Source organism: Peromyscus maniculatus, chromosome 8, assembly GCF_049852395.1.
Source record: "Peromyscus maniculatus bairdii isolate BWxNUB_F1_BW_parent chromosome 8, HU_Pman_BW_mat_3.1, whole genome shotgun sequence".
Classification (NCBI taxonomy): domain Eukaryota; kingdom Metazoa; phylum Chordata; class Mammalia; order Rodentia; family Cricetidae; genus Peromyscus; species Peromyscus maniculatus.
The window spans coordinates 12214040-12236140 of NC_134859.1; the positions used below are offsets into that span (position 1 = coordinate 12214040).

At 50.7% G+C, this 22101-nt stretch overlaps 2 protein-coding genes across 9 annotated transcripts; one reads left to right on the forward strand and one right to left on the reverse strand.

Moving 5' to 3' along the window:
• Positions 1–243: 243 nt before the first annotated feature.
• Prss41 (serine protease 41) lies at positions 244–14279 on the reverse strand. Of its 8 annotated transcripts, none has more exons than XM_076577518.1 (12): positions 12865–12941; positions 12211–12284; positions 11962–12115; positions 10392–10546; positions 9723–9821; positions 8269–8401; positions 8146–8172; positions 8027–8059; positions 7664–7832; positions 6596–6876; positions 979–1136; positions 244–618 (listed from the first exon to the last, which is right to left on the reverse strand). In XM_076577518.1, the coding sequence occupies exons 4-12, from the start codon at positions 10446–10448 to the stop codon at positions 379–381; spliced, it is 1197 nt and encodes a 398-aa protein (XP_076433633.1). In that variant the 5' UTR covers positions 10449–10546; positions 11962–12115; positions 12211–12284; positions 12865–12941; the 3' UTR covers positions 244–378. The 8 variants fall into 8 exon arrangements, with proteins under 8 accessions (XP_076433633.1, XP_076433634.1, XP_042139584.2 ...); XM_076577519.1 differs by having other exon boundaries at positions 12861–12941; XM_042283650.2 differs by lacking the exons at positions 11962–12115; positions 12211–12284 and adding an exon at positions 14205–14279 and having other exon boundaries at positions 10392–10583.
• Positions 14280–14619: 340 nt separating this feature from the next.
• On the forward strand, positions 14620–21753 carry LOC102914619 (serine protease 33-like). Its single transcript, XM_006996326.3, has 5 exons — positions 14620–15516; positions 16321–16483; positions 17700–17980; positions 19263–19426; positions 20649–21753. The coding sequence occupies exons 1-5, from the start codon at positions 15138–15140 to the stop codon at positions 20907–20909; spliced, it is 1248 nt and encodes a 415-aa protein (XP_006996388.3). The 5' UTR covers positions 14620–15137; the 3' UTR covers positions 20910–21753.
• Positions 21754–22101: the final 348 nt, after the last annotated feature.

Below are 22101 nucleotides of genomic sequence, written 5' to 3' on the forward strand. Positions count from 1 at the left end.
GAAGTTTGCAGACCCCTGCAGGCAGCAGCGGGGAGCTGGGTCCACACTGCTGTCACTGACAGGTCTGCTGTCACTGACAGGTCTGCTGTCACCGACAGGTCTGCTGTCACAGACAGGTCTGCTGCCTGCAACCAAAGCCTGGACAAGCCATCATGGGTCCTGCCTGGGCTGGGCTGCTCAAGGTGAACACAGGGAAGGTCCAGAAGGTCACAAGGTCTCCATAATGTTCTGCAAGGTGCCAGCTCAGATACGCACAAGAGTTTATTGGCAAAGGAGACAAGAGCCTGGTCAAACAGGATGTCCCTCCCCAATACTGAATGCCTTGGGCTTGGGAAGAGTGCAGTGGCGCTTGGGCCCCAAGGCTGCAGCTTCATGGGCTCAGGTGGGCCTCAGAAGCCAGGGAGCCTGGAGCAGAGTAAGGGACAGCGGGAGCGGCGCCAGGTCAGGTCTGACTGCACTGTTGAGGATCATCATGGTCTGGATCCAGCTGTAGTGCTGACTCACGTTGGTGTAGAGGCCAGGCAGGTTGGGCCGCCCACAGCCTATTCCCCAGCTCACGATTCCAATCTGATACCAGAGACCGTCCATGATGCAGACCAAGGGTCCTCCTGAGTCACCCTGAGGAGCAGTATGGGTGAGCCTGAGAGATGGTAAGTGGGTCTGGGGAAGAGGCCCCGGGGCAGGGGACGCTGTGGGGTTGAAGATTGGGTGAGGATCCTACTTCTCCCCCTGGCAACAACAGAGCCCCAGCTACTCATCAGGAAAGTGGAGCCATGGTTTCTACCTCTGAGGGTCGGGGATGAAGAAAAACATTATAAATGGAAAATGAGAAGTATGTTTTTCGGCTGGGCAACTAAAGGCTGTAAGTGATTTCGCATGGACGAACCCTGAGGACAGGTTGATGGCACACATGGAGAGAGCCCTCAGGCCTTGGGTGAGGAAGCATGGGCTTCTTCCTCGAGGGGTGGGCATACTCACACTGCAGGTGTCGGCACTGCCATCCTCAGTACCAGCACAAAACATGTCTCTGCTGATCAAGGGGTAGACAGAAGTAATCTTGAACAGGTCGTGGCACCTGCTGTTGTTTAGGATGGTGACCTGCACTTCTCGGAGGTGGTAGGGTGGTGGCAGCGGTTCTGGGTGTTAGGACAGAGACAGAGCACCGTATTAGGGTCTCCTCTGCTCTCCAAGGCAGGAGCAGGAGGGAGGGCACACCTACGTGATGCTGGTGCCCCCTGCTGGTCACCCTGGACAATCCAGTGTGACAGAAGGAGCCGGTGGGTAGATTTAAGTAGAGTCCCAGTCCCTCTATTTCTGCACCGGAAGGACTGGCTCCCGAGGGTTCCAGTGGAGAGATTCCTTTGCCCAGGCACAGGGAGAGATGGATGCTGAGATAGTTTGGGGATACAGGATCTAAGATGGAAATTCCCAAATTCACAGGCACAGTGTCACACGCTTAGGATCCCAGCACTGAGGTGACAGGATTGTGAGTTTCAGGCCAGTCTAGACTACAAAGCAAAACACCGTCTTAAAAATATTCCCAGGGTTGGGGCTGGAAAGCTTTCAGGAGCCCTCGCTGCTCTTTCAGAGGACCCAGATTCAGTTCCCAGAACCCACACGGAGACTCACAGCCACCTGGAACTCTATTTCCAGGGGATCTGGTGCCTCTTCTGACCTCTGTGGGCTCTTACATGCGTATGGTGCACACACATATACACACTCAAGTACACACACATACACATAAAATAAATGCTTAAGGAGCACTCCCAGGGCCAATCGGACGGCTCGTGGATAAAAAGGACTTGCAGTGCAAGACTGACAACCTGAGTTCAATCCCCACAGAAGAACACAGAACTGTTGTTCAGTTCACAGAACCCATGTGAATGCCAGATGTGGAGCTGAGCATCCATAATCTCAGCATCCCTACTTCAAGACAGGAGGCAGAGACAGGAGAATTGCCCAGAAATGCATGGGCCAGCCAGCCTCGGGTACAACATACTACAGTAGAAACAAAATAATCTGGGTGGTGGCAGCACACACCTTTAATCCCAGCACTCGGGAGGCAGAGGCAGGCGGATCTCTGAGTCTGAGGCCAGCCTAGTCTACAGAGTGAGTTCTAGGGCTACACTAACCAAAAGTCGGTTTGTTTTTCAGAAACCATGGAGGCTTTCCCATACCCCCCTCTCCCAAAACAACAACAACAATAATTGGGTGTGTTATAGCATGCTTGCAATCCCAGCTCTCAGTAGGGATCAGGTCGGAGGGTCAGAAGTTCAAAGCCATTCTCACTAGTATGTAAAAAATTTAGGATCCACTTGGGCTATTCGAGACCCTACCTCAGAAACAAAACAAGAAAGAAAAGATTAACATGCCACAACATTTAGGAGAAACATCAAAAGCAGTTCCAGGAAGAAACTGATAGCTACCACTGCTTACGTTAGTGAAGAGGGAAGCCACAAACCAACAACTTCTCTCTACAGCTAAGGAAATAGAACAGAGGAGCAAATTAAACCCAGAGCTGGCAGCCGGGCCCTGGCGGCGCACGCCTTTAATCCCAGCATTAGGCAGGCAGAGGCAGGTAGATGTCTGAGTTCAAGGCCAGCCTGGTCTACAGAGAGACTTCTAGGACAGCCAGGGCTACTCAGAGAAACCCTGTCTTGAAAAACAAAACAAAACAGAACAGAACAAAACAAAACAAAACAAGAATCAAAAGGGAGAGCCTGGAGTAGTGGCGCACACCTTTAGCCCCAGCATTCAGGAGGCAGCAATAAGCAGATTGCTGTGAGCTCAAGGCCAGCCTGGTCTACATTGCAAGTTCTAGGAGAGCCAGCTACATAGTGAGACCCTATCTTAAAAATCAAATCAATCAAACAAATAAGTGAATAAAAGTAAAAAGAATCAAAAAGGACTCTTTCAGATAAGCCCTTACCCACGCTCTTTAATTAAAAAAAAAAATATTTATTTATGGTGGTGGGAACATGGGGGAAATCAGAGGACAAACTTCCAGAAGCTAGTTCTCTCCTCCCACCAAGTGGGACCCGGGGGTTAAACTCAGATGGTTAGGCCTGGCAGCAAGCCTCTCCATCCACTGAGCCATCTCGTCAGCCCGTACTGGTGCTCTTGACTGTTTCTTTCTTTCTGAGCATCTCTTTCTTTTTTTTTTCTTTTTTTGGTTTTTCAAGACAGGGTTTCTCTGTGTAGCTTTGCGCCTTTCCTGGAGCTCACTTGGTAGCCCAGGCTGGTCTCGAACTCACAGAGATCCGCCTGGCTCTGCCTCCCAAGTGCTGGGATTAAAGGCGTGCGCCACCACCGCCCGGCTGAACATCTCTTTCTTAAGAGTCGTGCTTAAAATCTATATTAAAGTATCTTAACAAGGCCCGACTCTACTTCATAAAAAGAGTAGCAAAAACAAACCAAAAAGGACAAGGAATACTAATGAGAACTGTATGCCAACAAATCCGATAGCCTATCAACCAAGATGACCCAGGGAAATCCCGGAGCCTCACACACCATTAAACAGACTCAAGATAGACCTATGACAAACAAAGAGATAGACTCAGCCATCAGTATGCCCCACCAAGAAAAGGTGCCAGGGGCTTCACTGGTGAATTCTACCAACGTGTGAAGAAGAAGGAGCTACAATCCTTTCTGAACTCGCCCCAAACACAGGTGAAAGAGAGCGACACTTCCTGATTTCCACACTAGGCCACTGAGACCTAGAGGCTGAAGCTAGACAAAGGCAAGAACACGCGAAAAGAAAACTCAAGACCCCCCATGAATATCCTAAAGCAGGGCATGCTGGTGCACACCTTTAATCCCAGCTTTCAGGAGGCAGAGGCAGGCGGATCTCTGAGTTTGAGGTCAGCCTGGTCTACAGAGCGAGTTCTAGAACAGCCAGGACTTTGTAGAGACCCTGTCTCAATAGATAAATAATGAAAAAAAGAAACGAATGCATGTGCATCTGAGCCCATCAGTGCAGGAAAGGGCTTCCATCCATGAGCAGGCACAAGGTCTCACCAGACGTGAGGACTCTGCACAGGAAAATCAACACGGCAGAGACACACACTGACAGAAGGAAGAAAGAACAGTCTCCGTCCGTGCAGAGGAAGCATTTGGCCCAATTCTGCACTCTTTCACAGAACAAAAGCAGAATTCAACAGCCAGGCATGGCAGCGTGGGTCTGTAACCAGTGCGGGGAGGCGGAGACAGGATCTCTCTGGTTCCTAGGCAGCTGGTCTAGCAGAACCAGCAAGGGTCGGGTTCAGCCGGAGACTCTGACTCAAACAAAGAAGCAAACAAAACCGACCAGATTTGGTGCCATCAAGACAGCTTATCTGGGAAGGTGTTTACTGCTGAACCTGGGGACTTGAGTTCTGTCCCCAGGGCCCACACGGTGACAGGAGAGAACTGATTCCTGCTACTTGTCCTCTGACATCACGTGCATGCTGTTGTATGCATGTGCCCCTGTCCCAAATAAGTAAATTTAACAATGTGTATGTTTTTATGTATGTACCCTTTATGTATGCAAAAAAACTAAGTGGGCAGGTGGTGGTGGTACACACCTTTAATCCCAGCACTAGGGAAGCAGAGCCTGGTTCTGCGAGTTCGAGGCCAGCCTGGTCTACAGAGCGAGATCCAGGACAGGCATCAAAACAACACAGGAAACCCTGTCTCAAAAAAAAAAAAAAAAAAACCAAAAAACCAAAAAACCAAGCAACCAACCAAACAAACAACAACAACAACAACAACAACAACAACAAAAACCCTAAAAAATCCCTGAGGTGAAGAGCAATTGAGGAAGATTCTGACCTCTAGACTCCGTACACATGTGCGTGCATACTTGTATGCTCAGAGATCTGCACATACATATGAAGATGCATCCCCTCTCCAAATACAAAATTCAGTGCTCTTTTGTGATAATAGTACTAAGCAAGCCAGGATCCAAAGGAAACCCACCTCCACAAAGCCACAGCTAAACCGTGCTCAAAGTGAAAGACAGCATGCTTTCCCTGCAGGAGCCATGATGAGGTGGGGATGCCTCTTTTCTGCGCTCTATACCCTGGAAGTTTCAGCCAGAGCAATTAGGTAAGAAAGAGAAGCAGGGGCTGGTGAGAGGGCTCAGTGGGCAAAGGCAAAGCCTGATGACACAAGTTCAATCCCCAGGACCCACTTAATAGAAGAAGAGAACCAACTCCTTTTGTAAGTTGCTCTCTCTCTCTCTCTCTCTCTCTCTCTCTCTCTCTCTCTCTCTCTCTCTCTCTCTCTCTCTCTCACACACACACACACACACACACACACATACACACACACACACACCACTCATGCTCATACATACAAATACAACACATATATAACACACATGCACACAGAGTAAATGACATAGTTCTTTTTAAAGAAAGAACAAAAAAAGGTTGACTCTTAAAGATGGGATGGTATGTGAAAGAAGCCAGACTCACAGGACCACAAACTGTATTCCCTCTACGGGCAGTATCTGAAAATGAGGGCTGCATGCTCAGAAAGCTGGGTTGTGGTTATCAGGGGCTGTAGGGAGGGGCTAATGAGGAGTAAAAGCTGGGCGGGAGTGAAGATCTCTGGTTGAACAGTATTGTGAGCACACTAAATGGGGTATACATTCTTTAGGTGGTTCCTTAATGGTATGTGAATTCGAGTTTAAAGAGAAGCAGTACCCACAAATGCCACATGGGGGCGACATTGAAGACACTAATTACATGAAAGAAATCCTGCAGAAAAGGCCATCTTCTCTGATTGTATTCCAGAGCCGGCAAATCCAAAGAGACAGAAAGCAGGTCTGGGCTGCCAGGACTACAGAATCTAGGAGAATGAGGAGACTGAAAGAAATGACGGAGGGGTATGAGGTTTCCCATTTTGTTTTTGAGACAAGGCTACATGCAGTCCTGTAGCACAGGCTGGTCTCAAGCCTGCTTTGTAGTCCAGGATATGGAGTCAAGGATAGACTTGAACTCCTGACCTTCCTGCCCTCAACCTACACCACCATGCCTGCTGAGGCTTGTTTTGTTTTGAGACAGGGTTTGCTTGTGTAGCCTTGGATGTCCTAGAACTAGCTCTGTAGACCAGGCTGGCAGGCTTTCTTTTTGAAATGATGACGATGTAATTAGAAGTGGTGACAGTCTACGGCCTTACCACTCTGAATATGCCTGATCTTGGGAGCTAAAGCGTTGAAGGGTCACCTAGTTAGGATTTGGATTGGTGACAGTGGTCACAGTGTCCCAGCTTCGTGACTGCGCTACTGACCACTGAACCACACACTGTGGCACTGTGCACGTCCATATTTTGGAGTTGTAAAGTAAATCTCAATGTAAAGGAGACTTTCCCCAGAAGGCCTTGCGCACCCATCCTGGCTGGCTGGGGAGTGCGGGAGCCGCCTAAGCGCCCCTCTGCTGCACATCTGTCTGGCCACTGGAGCTCCCGGCAGGAGAGAAGCTGAGACTGGTGGGCCAGCAGGCAGGCAGGAGACCTGCAGATCTCCAGAGGCCAGAGTCTGGGCCTCCTGTGGCTAAAACAAGGAACAAAGCTAGCCCACCCACATGCCCACCCCTTCCGTCCCTAGTCTCACTCATGCTCTCCTCAAGGACTCCCCAGCCAGTCACCCAGCAGCTGGGCCAGTGCTGGAACATGAAGGTGGAGGGCTGGACACAGATGGGCTGGATGTCCTTGTTATAGGTGACTGAGGAGGCCAGCCTCAGCAGGGCCAGGTCGTGAAACTTCCTTGTGTCTTTGTAGTTTACAACGATGTCCTTTACCCTGTACCGGCCAGAATAGGCCTTCCTGTTCCAGAGAGAAGGCTTGGAAGTAAGCTGCCCAAGCTGGACTCTCCACTTTCCTGGATCAAGGTGCCTATCGGGGAAGAAGAAAGGAATCAGGACCCCTCGGAGGGAAGAATGCTGGCCACCCGAGCCCACTGGACCCCTGTACGAGGTGACACCGTGGGGCTAATACTACTTATTTGCTCATCCTTAGTCATTACCAAATCTTTTGGGTCAAAGGACCCCTTGTAGGAACAGAGCCTAGACAGGCCATAACCAGATTCCCTGCTCCTGGACACTCTGAGAGGAACAGGAAGACCACTGGCTCCACTGGTCTCATCACTTCCCAAAGATGACTCAGAAGATGGAGGGGCTGCTGTGGGGCCTGGACAGAATAAACATCTGGTATGGGCTGAGGATGTAACTCAGCTGACAGAGTGCACTCCCTGAGCACGAGTGAATCCCAGGGTTTGATCCCCGCAGTGTACAGAGCAGCACCGTGCTCCATGCCTGTGATCCCAGCATGCCGGCAGGTAAAGGCAAGAGAATGAATCATTCTCGCTATATATAAAGTTAAAGGCCAACCTGGGCTATGCCACCTCAAAACCAATCAGCCGACCTTGGCCTGGGCCTAACATCTGCCTCCTCCTCCAAGGGGAGGTTGGAAGGAGGCTGCGTCTTCCTACAAACGAATATACCCATACCCACATGGGAATGTTTCAGTAAACACCCTGGAAGAATCAGAACAGCCTTCCCCACAGGGGGCAACGAGGAAGGTTAGCTGACTGTGACCAGCTGCGGCTCAACTTGGCGCTCAGGATATCCGGAGGCTAGTTCAAGATCACTGCCCTAGGGGGCTCCTGCCATCCCAGACTCACTTTATAACGCAGTGTGCGGCAGTGAGCACCCATCGGTGGCTGAGGAGGCTCCCTCCACAGCGGTGGGACTTCTTCCAGCGCAGACTGGCTTGCCACGGCCAGCGCCCTTGCACGGATTCTGCCCCGCCCACTATCAGTGACTGGATGTCGTTCCGGCGGCCACACGGCACTGGGTCAGACACACAAGACACCTGGCTGAGCTGACCAGGCAGGCCCATGGCGTCCCCAGGGTACCCGTGTGGGGAAGGGGCTGGGGAGAACCGCGTAACCATACACCCTCTTCCTCCAATATCCTGAGATGCGGCTGGAACCCTTCCCTCGTGGTTTGCAGACCCCCGGCCCTCCACAGTGGCCATCAGTCACCTGAGAGGAGCCTGTTTGTGGTGTTCTTGAGACCTGTGGGAGAGGAGTGCAAAAGATGAGGCGACCTCTGCATGCTCAGCCTCTGTACGTGTTCCTCAACAGGGAGGACGTTTCCTCACCTGACGCCTGGCTTTCTGCGCGCGATCCTGGGTGGAGGTGAGAAGGTGAGTTTCAGTGGACCTCCGCGTTCCCCATGCTCCCCCATCATCCCCAGTCCGGGTGGATGCATCTCCTTAGCTCACCAGACTCCCCCAGCACCACGCACACCAGCAGCACCACCACCAGCGGCATGGGGCCCTGCAAACCCATGGCTGCCTCTCTGCAGCCGGGAGCCGAAAGCCTCGCTTCCAGCCGCTCCAGGCTCAGTGGCGCCCCCTAGGGGAGAAGCAGCAGAGTGAGAGCCTTGCTTGGCCACCTACTCCCAGCTTGAACCCCTGACAGGTTCCATAACACTCTTTCATGTGGTGCCTCAGCCAGTGAACCACAGCCATCCTTTTCCTGTCTGAGCCCAGTGCTGGATGCCTCCTCTCATGTATTGACAGCTTTCTCTAGGACCAAGGCACTGGCTCTTAGCCAGCAACCCTAGGAAAGCTCACAAGTAGGCCTCAGGGTACACTGGCTTGGAGCCTAGCAATGTGTTAGTTACGTGTTGTTAGAAGTGGTGTTTTTTTGCTGGATGCACTTAACAAAGGCTGGCCCTATCTGAGCATAGACAGAGCTTAGAACCCTGTACTTGGCCAGCAGCCACGCAGTGTGTCCTACACACTACATGGGGACGGCCAGAAACTCTTCTGGTGTAGGGACAGGGCAGGGCCAACATAACCGTGCTGGCTCATCAGTGATCGGCTTTGAATGCCCAGCCAGCCAGCTGGACATCCATACCAAAACCCTCTGGCTCCATAGAACTCAGAGGACTCACTATGTTCATAGTCAAGGTTTGTACAGTAAAGGACGCTTGCCACAATCAGGCATATGCTTCCACACGAAGTTAACCTGGTGCTGCACAGCCACCAAGCTAGGAGTCAAAGCAAACCATTTCTCCCCTAATTTATTTGCTTACTTATTTAGTTTTGAGGCAGAGTCTCTCTACATAGCCCCAGAACTCACTATCTAGGCCAGGCTGGCCTTGAACTCACAGAGAGCCACCTGCCTCTGCCTCCTGAGCCACAGGATTAAAGCATGTGCCACCACACTGGTCTAATTAATTATTTTAAAGAGTTATTTTGGAGAGACAGCCAGTGGTTAAGAGCACTTGCTGTTCCTGCCGAGGACCCGGGCTCAGTTCCCTGTACCCATGAGGCAGCTCACAACTGTCCACAACCCCAGTTCCAGCGATCTGATGGCCTCTGCAGGCGCCAAGCACACAGGTGGTGCACAGACATGCATTCAAGCAAAATACTCATACACATAAAGTAAAATAAGTAAACTTAAAAATATATTTATTTATTCTGCTCTCTCGAGACAGGGTTCCTCTGTTGTAGCCCAGGCTGTTCTGGAACTCACTCTGTAGCCCAGGCTGGCCTCGAACTCACAGAAATCCTCCTGCCTCTGCCTCCTGAGTGTTGGGATTAAAGGGATGTGCTGCTGTTTTAACACATAAACACACATTGATTCCATCAGTTCTCTTCCTCTGGAGAACCCTGACTAATACAGATGCCCAGCATCCATGCTAGAAGCTGGGGGTAATGGCACCTGCCTGTGATCCCAGTGCTGGAGGTCCAGATAGGAGAACCCCTGGGGTTTGCTGGTCAGCCAGTTTAGCCAAATCGGTGAACTCCAGGCCCAGTGAGGGAACCTATCACAAAAAATAAGGTGGAGAGTAATTGAGGAAGACACACAATGCCAACCTTTGGCCTCCACAAATATGTGCAATGCACATGTGCCCTCACCCATACACATATATGCACAACACACTCAAATATATACACACACGCACACACACACAATCCCCCCCCCACAACCAAAAGGATTAGCTGGGTTATAGAGATGATGGGTCGGTGGCCAAGAGCACTTGCTGCTCTTGCAGTGAACCAGGGTTTGATTTCCGGCGTCAGCATGGCAGTTCACAGCCATCTGTCCCTTTAGTTGCAGAGGATCTGGCGCCCTCTTCTGGCCTCCAGAGGCACCAGGCACAGAGGCAGTGCTCATACATGCATGCAAGCAAAATAATCAGACACATCAAAATGAATGAATTTTAAGAAAAGAGTGTTAAAGTAAAATAAAGCATTTGAGATATCTGAACAGGAAACCGGGCTCTAGGATCCCCAAATGTTAAAAGGCGGGGCATGTTGGAGGTGGACCCATGAACTCGAAGTGTCTGTCTGTGTCAGGGGAAGGGACTTGGTGTGAAGAGGCAGAAGCACACCTGTGTGTTGATTATTCCCAGAGCAACGGCTACTGAAATAAGGAACACGATGGACATGGCTGGAAAGCAGAGTCTGCAGCTCTTTGCCTTCCTGGTGAAATCCTTCGCAGGCCCAGGATATTTACCAGTACCACACTCAGCAGGTAACCAGGTGCCTGGAAACACAGAAGGGGCTGTGGATGGGTGCGACACCTAAGGACCAGACTGACAGGGTGGGCACAGGTCTGACCTTAGAGGAATTGCTTCTTCCTAATCTCAATTCTTCCCTGTCCTCCCTCTCTCCTCCCTCTCCCCCTCCCATCCCCTTCCCTGTCCTCCCCTTCCCTCTCCCTCCTTCCCTTCCCTCCCCTCCCTTCCCCTCCCCTGTCCCCCCTCCCTCCCCTCCCTCCCCTCCCCTCCCTTTTCTTGGGGAGTATTGTGTGACTTTCCCTGGGAAAGACAATAACAGATGTCTGTTCATCCAAGACAGGGCATCAGTGACAGACTAAAGGACAGATTCAGTCCCAGTGGAGTTTAGTGAACTAGTGACTGTTGGGATTACATATTAGAACATGGGTCACTCAGGGCAGGTGCGTCGTCCCCGAAGTACCCTAGATGGGGGTGACTCAGCCCACAGGAGCCTGCCAGCTGTGTATTTCCTCAGCGGTTGTTAACTAACTGCCTTTATGACTCGAGGGAGGGGTTTTATGGATCTTTTCTCGAAAATCTCTGAGCCCTCCCCACCCTACCCCACCCACCCCGTGTGTGTGTGTGTGTGTGTGTGTGTGTGTGTGTGTGTGTGTGTGTACAGATTCATGTTGAGTCCAGAAGTCAGCCTCAGGTGTCATTTCTGTCTTAACTGCTGAGGTCTCTCCAGCTCTCCACCCTGGTTAGTTAGTTAGTTAGTTTGTTTTTGAGACAGAATCTCTCAGTGAAGCCTGGGGCTTTCTGATCAGGCCGGCCAGCAAGCTCCAGTAATCTGCCTCTGCCTCCTCAGCACTAAGACTACAAGCATGTGCCATCATGCCTGGCTTTTTTGTACACTCGCTGGCACTCAGACTCAGTGTCCAAGCCTGTACAGTACCTTACTGATGGAGCTGTTTCCCCAGCTCTCTGAGTTTCCTAGTCTCCTTGGCTACTTATAATCCTCCCTCCTCTCTCTAGGAGGGAAGGTTTCAATTAGGAGGAAACAGCTGTACAGCAGTGGTGGTGGGTGAACCCAGGGCCCCACAAAGCTAGGCAAGTGCTCTACTAGGCTGTATCCTCTGTCCCCCTTTTCATTTTTATTAAGATAGGGTCTCATTCCATCTCTCAGGCTGGCCTTCAACTTATAATGCTCCTGCCTCAACCTCTCAAAAAGCAAGGATCATGGACTTGTGCCAACATGCTCAGCTCCAACACAATTTCTAGAAAAAATTCTTAAGCTCTTATGTGCCTTTTATTCTCAAAAGTGGTTGTGAATCATGAAACCAGTCTCTTTTGCAAATACAAGAGTTTAGCGCATGGCTGACGAACATATTTACTGTCTTGCAGGATTCCACCAAGATTTCTGTATATCCTCAGGTAAATGCAGCTGGGGGAAGAGATTTACTTTTTCTTTCTCTTCTACATCAGTCCTTCCTTCGTTCTTTCCTCCCTCTCCATTCTCCTCTCTAACGTTCTCAGGGTCTCATGTAGTCCATCCAGGTTGGCCTCTGTCTTAGTTACTATTTTATTGCTGTGAAGAGACCATGACCAAGGCAGCTCTAAAACAGAAAGTATCTCAGTCAGAGTTCCTATTGCTGCAACGGAACACCATGACCAATAGCAGTTTGGGGAGGAAAGGGGTCATTTGGCTTACACTTCTATATCACTGTTCATCATGAAGGAAGTCAGGACAGGAACTCAAACAGGGCAGGAACCTAGAAGCAGGAGCTGGTGCAGAAGCCATAGAGGGGTGATGCTTACTGGGTTGCTCCCCATGGCTTGCTCAGCCTGCTTTCTTATAGAACTCAGGACCACCATCTCAGGGATGGCACTACCCACAGTGGGCTGGGACCTCCCCCATAGTGATTATTAGAATCACTAATTATGAAAATGCCCGCCAGGTGGTGGTGGTGCATGCCTTTAATCCCAACACTTGGGAGGCAGAGACAGGTGAATCTCTGTGAGTTCAAGGCCAGCCTGGTCTACAGCATGAGTTCCAGGACAGGATCCAAAGCTACACAGAGAAACCCTGTCTCAAAAACCAAACCAAATCAAACCAAACCAAACCAAACCAAAACCCAAACCCAAACCCAAACAACAAAAACAACAACAACAACAACAACAACAACAACAAAAACAAAACAAAACAAAAGACAAAGAAAAAAGAAAATGCCCTACAGCCTTGCCTACAGTCTGATGTTATGGAGGCATTTTCTCAATTGAGATTCTCTCCTCTGATGGCTCTAGCTTGTGTCAAGGTGACATAAAACTAGCCAGTGTAGAAAGCATTTGACTGGGACTTACTTACTGTTTCAGAGGATTCATACATAGTCATCATGGTGGCAGGTAGGCATGGCAATGGAACAGCAGCTGAGAGCTTTACATCTGGATCCACAGACAGCAGGCAGAGAGAGAGAGAGAGAGAGAGAGAGAGAGAGAGAGAGAGAGAGAGAGAGAGAGATTGGCTGCTGGGCTGGTGTGGACTATTGAAGCCTCAAAGCCCACCCCCAGTGACACACCTACCCTAATAAGGCCCCATTTTCTAATTCTTCTCAAATAGATCCACCAACTGGAGACCAAACATTCAAATATATGAGCCTATGGAGACCATTGTCATTCACTGCCACAGCATCGAACTCACTATTGTAGCCTACAATGACTCTGAGTGATGATTCACTTGTCTACCTCCTGAGTACTAGAATTACAGGCATGTGCTATCCACCACACCTGGTTTATGCTCTGCTGGGGATCAAACACAGAGCTTCATGCATGCTAGGCAGGCATTCTACCAATTGAGCTATATCCTAAGCCCTTGTTTTCTTTTTCTTTTAAAATTTAAATATATTGGTGAAGAGATTGCACACAGGATGGAAATGGATGTAGAAATTTTAATATTGGATAAGACAGGATCCAAGACTAGTGTTCTTAAACCTGAAGCACAAGGTTATTTTACACTTAATAAAGTCACCCTACAGCTGGTGATGTAATTACTGTGCATGATTTCTATTTCAATGGGGCATTTGGGATGTTTGGAAGGCTAGTGAGCCTTTCCAGGGGTAATGCCTATAAATGGTGCTTTTTGCCCTGTCCCAAATAAACACACAGAAATTTATATAAATTACAAAATGCTCAGTCAATAGCTCAGGCTTGTTATTAGCAAACTCTTACATTTAAATTAACCCATATTTCTATTTATGCTCTGCCACATGGTGGTACCTTTATTAACATGGCATGTTCATCTCTTGCTCCCTCTGCATCTGGCTGGTGACTCCTGACTCCGCCCTTCTCCTTCCCATCATCTTTAGTTTGGTCACCCTGCCTATACTTCCTGCTTCACTATTGGCCAATCAGTATTTTATTAAACCCATTCAAGTGACAAATCTTCACAGTGTACAAGAGGGACATTCCACAACATTTCCCCCTTTTTGTCTTATTAAAAAGGTTTTAATTTCACCATAGTAAGATTATATACAACAAAACAAATATATATTATTAAGTAAGAATTACAGTAACACTATCTAATTGAGGCCCTCATTGGGTGCCAGATGATGTGTAAATCTAATCTTATCAGTAAAAAATCAGGGTCAAATATTGGGGCAAGAACCTGAAAGATCAGAAAACTGGGAGCAGCCGCCAGTAGCTTCCTACCTCTTCCATTCCTCTGTCCAAAAGAGGCCAGATCCTCTCTCCGCTCCACTTTATCATTTCCTGTCTCCTCTCTGTTCAGACCTCCAGACCTCTGGTTAACTATTAGCTAGCTCTGCCCTCTGACTCTGAGCTTTATTTGCCAGAACACAAACAAAATATCACACAACAAATGCCTTCTTGGAAGGAGTTGCTTAGAGACTGAGTGGAGGGTAACCAACTGATAAAAAACTTTTTTTTTTTAAAGATTTATTTATTTATTAGGTATACAGAAGAGGGTGCCAGATATCATTATAGATGGTTGTGAGCCATCATGTGGTTGCTGGGAATTGAACTCAGAACCTCTGGAAGAGCAGTCAGTGCTCTTAACCTCTAAGCCATCTCTCCAGTCCAGATTAGAAACTTTTGGAGAAGACAAATACCACAGGAATCTAAAAAAGTGTCTCTATGCCTCCTGCTCCAGGTCAATGCTGGCAGGCCTTTCTGCCTGCACAATTTCTGAGAGGTTCCCCGGAGCCAAAGAACCAGCATGGCTGCCCTCTGGTGGACAGTGATGGACACAAAGATGCTTGCTCTATGTGGTCACATAGCAGGGACTTTTTTTTAAATAGCTTTTTCTGGTGACTTCTGGGCCCTGGTTGGAACATGAATGGCTGATGGGGCAGAGTGAGGTTTGATACTTTCTAATAGACCTTGGGAATCAGCTCAGGTCCATCTGTTCCCTCCCATCTCCTGGGGTCCTTGAACACTGCAATATAGAACAGAGGGTGGAATTCCCTGGCTTTGTCCCAGTGGGGCTTGATCACATCCTTTACCCCAGATTCTCAGTTCCAGTGCCGTGGGGGTGTGATCAGAACAGCTCCTGAGGAGCCTGGGGGTGCATCCTGTGGTTGGTGCGGTGCCAGCCACACTGTGCCCTGGTCCTGCATCAACAAGATGAGGGTTTCGGATGCTGTGATTCCCGGATCAGGAGGAGGAAGACCAGAGGACCCCAGAGCATGCAGCACATGGAGAGGCCAAGGTCTCTGTGTCCAGGAACAGTGCAGGTGTTCAACCTCTTTCAAGGCTTCAGGGAAGGTGTGGAGGCTGAGCCCCACCCAGGGCGAGCCCAGAAACCACACCAGAGCTGCAGTCACCTTCCTTTTTCCTGGAGTGTCGGGGAAACTTCTGGCCCCCAGCAGGTGTATCATGGAGCTGGCCCTGTCTGCCATCCTATTTGCCCTCTTTCCTGGAGCCCTGCTGGGGAGTGAGAACCTCACAGCGGACTCCTACAGCTTGTCGCCTGTGACAGACAGTAGCGTTAACCTGGATTCAGGTAAGGAGGGTGGGTGGGGACAGCAGCTTCAGGAAGCTACATGAAATGTGGATTTTGTTGCCAGGGCGTTTGTGACTGTTTTTATTTTATTTTTTAGTTTTATTCTGTTTCTTTTAGTTTTGAGACCAGGCCTCATTGTACCTAGACTGGCCTCCACTTTATTTTATAGTCAAAGCTGGCCTTCTGATCTTGATCCTCCTGCCTCAGCCTTCAAATCCTGGGGATACAGGAAGGAGCCAGCAGGAGCTGTCTGACCCTGGCTCCTCAGGGCCTTATGTGAGGCAGGTACTGTTAGGAGTCAGGCATGGCGGGGGGGGGGGGGGGGGGGGGGGGGGGGGGGCGGGGGGAGAGGTACTGTTAGGAGCCAGGCCGTGGGGGGGGGCAGGGGGGGCAGGTACTGTTAGGAGTCAGGCATGGCGGGGGGGGGGGGGGGGGCGGGGGGAGAGGTACTTTTAGGAGCCAGGCGGGGGGGGGGGCAGGTACTATTAGGAGTCAGGCATGGCGGGGGGGGGGGGGGAGGTACTGTTAGGAGCCAGGCACGGGGGGGGGGGTAGGGGGGGCAGGTACTGTTAGGAGCCAGGCACGGGGGGGGGGGGGGGGGGGGAGGTACTGTTAGGAGCCAGGCACGGGGGTGGGGGGTGGGAGGGGCAGGTACTGTTAGGAGCCAGGCATGGTGGGGGGGGGCATCCTCTGGTGCGCACTGGTCAAGTCCCCAGGGGCTCTGACAAGCCAGGTTTGAGAGTACTCTGGCGGACGGGCGGGCGGGGCAGCCCTGTGTCACCCAGTTCTGCTGATTTCTTGCAGTGTGTGGACGTCCCAGGGCTTCAGGCCGCATCGTGTCGGGGCAGGATGCCCAGCCGGGCCAGTGGCCTTGGCAGGTCAGCCTGAGGGAGGATGGGGAGCACGTGTGTGGAGGCTCCCTGGTTGCTGAGAACTGGGTGTTGACTGCTGCCCACTGCTTCAGCCAGTGAGTGTCTCCATGAGGGTCACATGGGCTGGTGCCGCCTGGACTTCCCTACATTCCAGACGCCCTCATTTCTCCATCTGAACCTTAGCCTCTGCCTACTATGACAGGAGACAAGGCAGGGCCATTTCTCTCTAGTATCGAAATTACCTGTCTACCTGTCTCTGGGCTGGCCCTGAGGCTCAGCCACCTAGTCTTACTCCCAAGAATCAACTCTCGGTGGAGGGATGGCTCAGAGGGAAGGAGGGCTTGCTGTACAAGCCTGAGGATCTGAGTTCAATGATCCTGCCCAAACTTGTGTAAAAAGCTAGGTGTGGCCAGTACTGGGGGTGTATGGGGAGACAGCAGGATCTCTGGGGGTTGCTGACTTCCAGTGTAGCTCTCGGATCTGTGAGAAACCCTGCCTCAAAGTCAAGAGCAATAGAGATAGAGCAGGGCCTCTGATATCATTCTCTGCTTTCTGTACATGCACAGAAGCATGCACATCCACCAACACACACACAACACACCAACACGCATATACCAACACCCCTCCAACACACACACACCCCAACACACACACAACACAACCCCCCCCAACACACACACACACACACACACACACACACACACACACACACACACACTCAACAGTTCCTGAAAAGCAGCCCTTGAGAACCCAAGGTCTTTGTGTATGTATGTGTGCATGTGTGAAGTATGCGTTCACGTGTGTGAGGGCACAGACATGCCACGGTGAGAGTGTGCGGGTCAGAGGACAACCTCAGGGTCAGTCGTTGCCTTTCACCTTGCCTTTTGGGACAGGGTTTTGTCCACTGCTGCCAACACCTGGCTAGTTGTCTTCACCTCCCACCTATCCTAGGGACACGCTGGGATTGCAGATGTGTATGCTCCTGGGCCTGCCGTTTACGTGTGTTGTGGGATCCAAACTCAAGTCTTTATGCTTGTACCACAAATGTCCTTGCACACCGACCCATCTCCCAGCCCCAGCCTTCGGATGGGTGGCTTGACTTTGCTAGTTGTGTTCCAGACCTGAAAAATGGAGGAAATGATGATAGACTTAATGATCATTAATGGTGGCCATTAAAAGGGGTGCTTGACATTGCTCCCATGTGCTTAGCTCCCGGAAAAGCCCAGTTTATTATTTATAAAATAGCAATAGTAGAGCCTCTGCATAAAGATGGTCTTTCATTTTCACCCTTGACCTTCCCATTCTCCCCAGGGACCAGCCCCTGTCTGCCTACAGAGTACTGCTGGGTACCATCTCCTCTTACCCTGGGCCCAATGAGCCCAAGGAACTGAAAGAAGTGGTCCAGTGTATCAAGTACCCAAGCTATTCAGCAAATGAGCACAGTAGTGGAGACATTGCCCTGGTGCAGCTGGCTTCATCCGTCTCCTTCAGTGACTACATCCTTCCAGTCTGCCTCCCAAAACCTGGAGATCCCCTGGACCCCGGCACCTTGTGTTGGGTCACTGGCTGGGGACGCACGGCCACAAATCAACGTAAGAATGTTTGGAGCTGGTGGCAGGATAGGGGGAGAGCAGAAATGTGTGTTCAGCAAGGGTCACCTTCCCTCAGGCCAGCCCCCACCCTCAGACAGGACCCATATGGAGTCTATGCGAAGGATGTTCACCACAGAGTGCCCTGAAACAGTGCCACAATAGCTCATCACCAGCTGGATGCTGCCAGCCCACAGATGTCCTCCTGAGATCTAACAACCGAAGGGATAGTGTTATGGCTAGCAATGGGCTGAGGGATGCTGATCCAGCCTGCGGGATGCTGATCCAGCCTGCATTACAACCTTCCCGTTACCTTTGCTGCCAAGGCCCTTGGGGACAGTGCTCGCCAGGGGCTCAGTTTTGCCTGTGTTACCTGATGAGGTCCTAGTTCTTCTTCCTGTCAGTGAGCTCTCAAGAGTGCTGCCCTGTGGGGTTAATGCCCCAGGCCCACTCATGCTGCTTTCGAAGGCACCTTTAATTCTGTCATCACCATGGTCCTCATCACTGTCGTCATATTTGTCATCTCATCTTGTTTTAGTGTCCTGAGGCTGATGGTGAATCAGATAGGTGTTCACTCTCAGTTCAGGAGACCAGAAACCCGAAATGGAGGTATTATCCCTTCCAGGACTCTAGGGAGGACCCCTCTTTGGCTCTCAACCTCTGCCAGTGCTGGGCAATCCTTGGTTCTTGCCTGCATCACTCCTGTCTTGGCCTTGGGGTTCACAGATCTCCACCGCCATGTGTCTCCCCAGGTCCCTTCTCTGTTACGAGCCTCTCATCCTGATCTGCTGTGACCCCACCTTAGTCAGTCACATCTGCAAGTCTCCTTGATGCTAAGGTTACATTCTGAAGTTTTGGATAGACATGACTTTGGGGCCACATTATTTAAGCCACTCGGCCCCTAAGTCACCTTTTGACTTGATATTTGAAATGTGAGAAGAATAGGGACATGTAGTGGATGTGATTTGACCATAGGCCAGTGTCCTGAAGCTGTGCCCTCACCCCATGTGCATCCCATTCCATTGCCCTGACACTGGAAGAGAAGCTGAGACCCACAGAGCCATCACACACCAGTGTGTGCCCAGCAGGGAGAGGAAGAGCAAAGATCGCCCCAGTTTGTGACTGAGGATACCACCTTCGCAAAGCTTTCAGGAGTTCATGTGGGGAAACAAAGCCCTGCTCAAAGGAGCAGAAGAAATGACCTTGGCCACAAGGTTCAGTTAAACAGGGAGCTGGGAGGAGATGGAGCGTCCCCTCCCCTAACTCTGCTCTCTCCCAACTCTAGCACTCCCACCACCGTTTACCCTGCAGGAGCTGCAGGTGCCTCTTATTGATGCCCAAACCTGCAATGCCTACTACCAGGAGAACTCCGTTTCCAGCACGAAGCTTGTCATCTTCGAAGACATGCTGTGTGCTGGCTTCGAGGAAGGCGGGAAGGATGCCTGTAATGTGAGTGAGTCCTGTCCAGACAGTGCCCCCTCACCAGTAACCCCAGTGGGCAGGCCGTTTCTCTCCCCATCACACTGAGAACCTTCCAGGAGGGCTCAGCATCTTTGAAACAACAGTACACCACCATCACCAACGTGCGCGTGCACACACGCACACACGCACGCAGACACACACACACACACACCTCAAAGAAATCCCAGATGCTATCTCCCTTTCAAATATCATATAAATATGCTCAGAGGGCTGGGAAGATGGTCCATTGTTGCATCACAAGCACAAAGAACTGAATTTGAACCCTAAGTACCCATGTATTAAAAGAAAAAGATAAAAAGCCGGGTGCGATAGCACAAGTCTATAATCCCAACACCAGGGGCAGAGTGTGGGGAGGGGGTCAGAGACAGGCCGGTTCCAGGGGCTTGCTGGCCAGCCAGTCTGATCAAAATGCATGTTCTTAAGTTCAGTCAGAGACCCTGTCTCAAAATAAGGTGGAGAGTGACCAAGGGCACCCAGTGTTGACCTCTGGCCTCCACATGCACACACAGGAGGGTACACACCTCTCCCCCACATGCCTCCCTCTGCCAAATAAAATAAATGTGATCAGAGTGCTGGGGGTGTGGGCCAGTGGTAGAGTGTTTACCAAATGTTTGGAAGGCCTTGGGCTCCACCCTCAGTAGAGAAGAGGGGCAGAGAGAGGGGGAGGGAGGGGGGAAGGGATGGAGGGGGAGAGAGAGACAGACAGATAGACAGACAGACAGACACTGAATTAACACTAAGAGTGTTTGACTGCATTTTCCACGAGGAGGAGCAGGCCACGCTCAAGCTGGCTTGGGTTTATCCTTTCTCCTTCTCTCTTCTACACACCTGACTGCCTAACACCTCTTGATTGTTACTTCAAAGAGAATTCTAGAGAAAAACCAAACAAACTGAGAAGCAGCATTGGCGGCGGCTCTGAAATGTCCCCCCCCCACCCCCCCCCAGCTCTGAACACACAGCTGTGGCAGAAGTTCATAGTTAGAGACAGGTTGTGATCCCACCACCAGGGGTCACACTCCCTTCAGTTCTCAGCTCACCCATCTGCAACCTTCTAGAAACTTCCAGTTCACTGATTCCGTCTGCTGTGATGAAGAGAGTCAGGTGGGGAGAGCGCTTCATTTTCCTACCAGTATAACAAAGGCAGCGGGCTCAAGCAATCCTAACACCTATGGACCCCCTTTCTCCTCAGGGTGATTCCGGAGGTCCCCTGGTCTGTGACATTAACGGTGTCTGGATCCAGGCCGGGGTGGTGAGTTGGGGATCTGACTGTGCCCTTCCCAAGAGACCAGGTGTTTACACCAATGTCAGCGTCTACACTTCATGGATCGCAAACACAATGTGGAACTCGGCCCTAGAAACAAGAAGTTTCTCTCTGAGCCTTGCAGACACCTCAGTCTCTGGCCTATTGCTGGCATCGGTGGCGAGCACCTTCCTCTTCCTGGGGCCCTAACCTGCAACCTCATTGTCCCTGTGATACCTCAGTAAAACCCCCCACTCTATCCCCTACAGACAAAGAGAAGCTTAAACCAGGATTCCTAAGTGTAGATAAGAACTTAGACCCCTTTTCCCCAGGTGGCTGCATCTGCTACAGGGACTTTGGAAAACAGTCAGGATATTCGACCAAAAGACTAAAAAGGGAGGCGGGTTAAAATAAATTATATGGTCTGTGCCTTTAAGAACTAGCCTCACAAAGAAAGGGGAGCGCTCCTTCCAACCTCCCTGCTGTGAGTGAGAGATTTGGAAGAGCCTCCCTGGAGACTTGTAAACTTAGAAAACACCCTACTTTTGCATTCTGTACCTAAAGTCTCCAGTGGCGGCTTTGGGGACTGTGATCTAGGCACAAGAAGACCCTCACTCTATTGTCTCAAAAAGGGGGCCTTAGACAAAGATATCTCAATATAGATAGACCCAGGCAAGTTTCAAGTCCCCAGAAATGATGGCGCCAGCCCCAGGAACAAAAGAACAGAGTCAGGATGTCTTATGGTAACCAATTAACCGCGAGATGCCCCTCTCCAGAGATAACATGACCAGACCCAGGAGATGAGTTGTAAAACTCCTGACAGGGCAAACAGATAAGATAAAATAAGATAAAGTCCAGGCCCGGGAAAAACTGGACCAATCAAGGATGGACCCGTACTAACCCCCTCCCCTCTAAGAAATTTTATGGGTTTTGCCTATAAAAACTAACTTCCCCAAGAAAGAGGGACTCCTCCCTGCCTCACTGTATTGGGTGTAGGAATGAGTCCCTGTCTAGACTTGTATCTGCAGAATAAACCTTGCTGTTGCATTCTGGACATCCAAGGTCTTCGGTGGTCTCTTTCGGGGGTCACAATCTGGGCATAACAGTCCCAACCCTATATTTGGAACTTTTGCCCTCTCTCTGCTCCTAGGCTGGAGCAGCTTCTCACAGGGACCGTTTTCTTGTGCCCTCCTTGCCTAGCTACCTGCAGACAAGCACCCCATCCATGCTCTGCTCTCCAGGGACCCTCTCACCCCCACAGAAGCCTCCTAACTCCCACAGCATTAAGACCATCAGCTAAGCTCTGGTCTCCTGGCCCTGGGCTGCCTCTCACTCCCTGGGGGACTGTGGATTTCCAGGGTCAGAGGGACAAGAGTCTTTCTTGCCTCTCTTGCAGCCACCT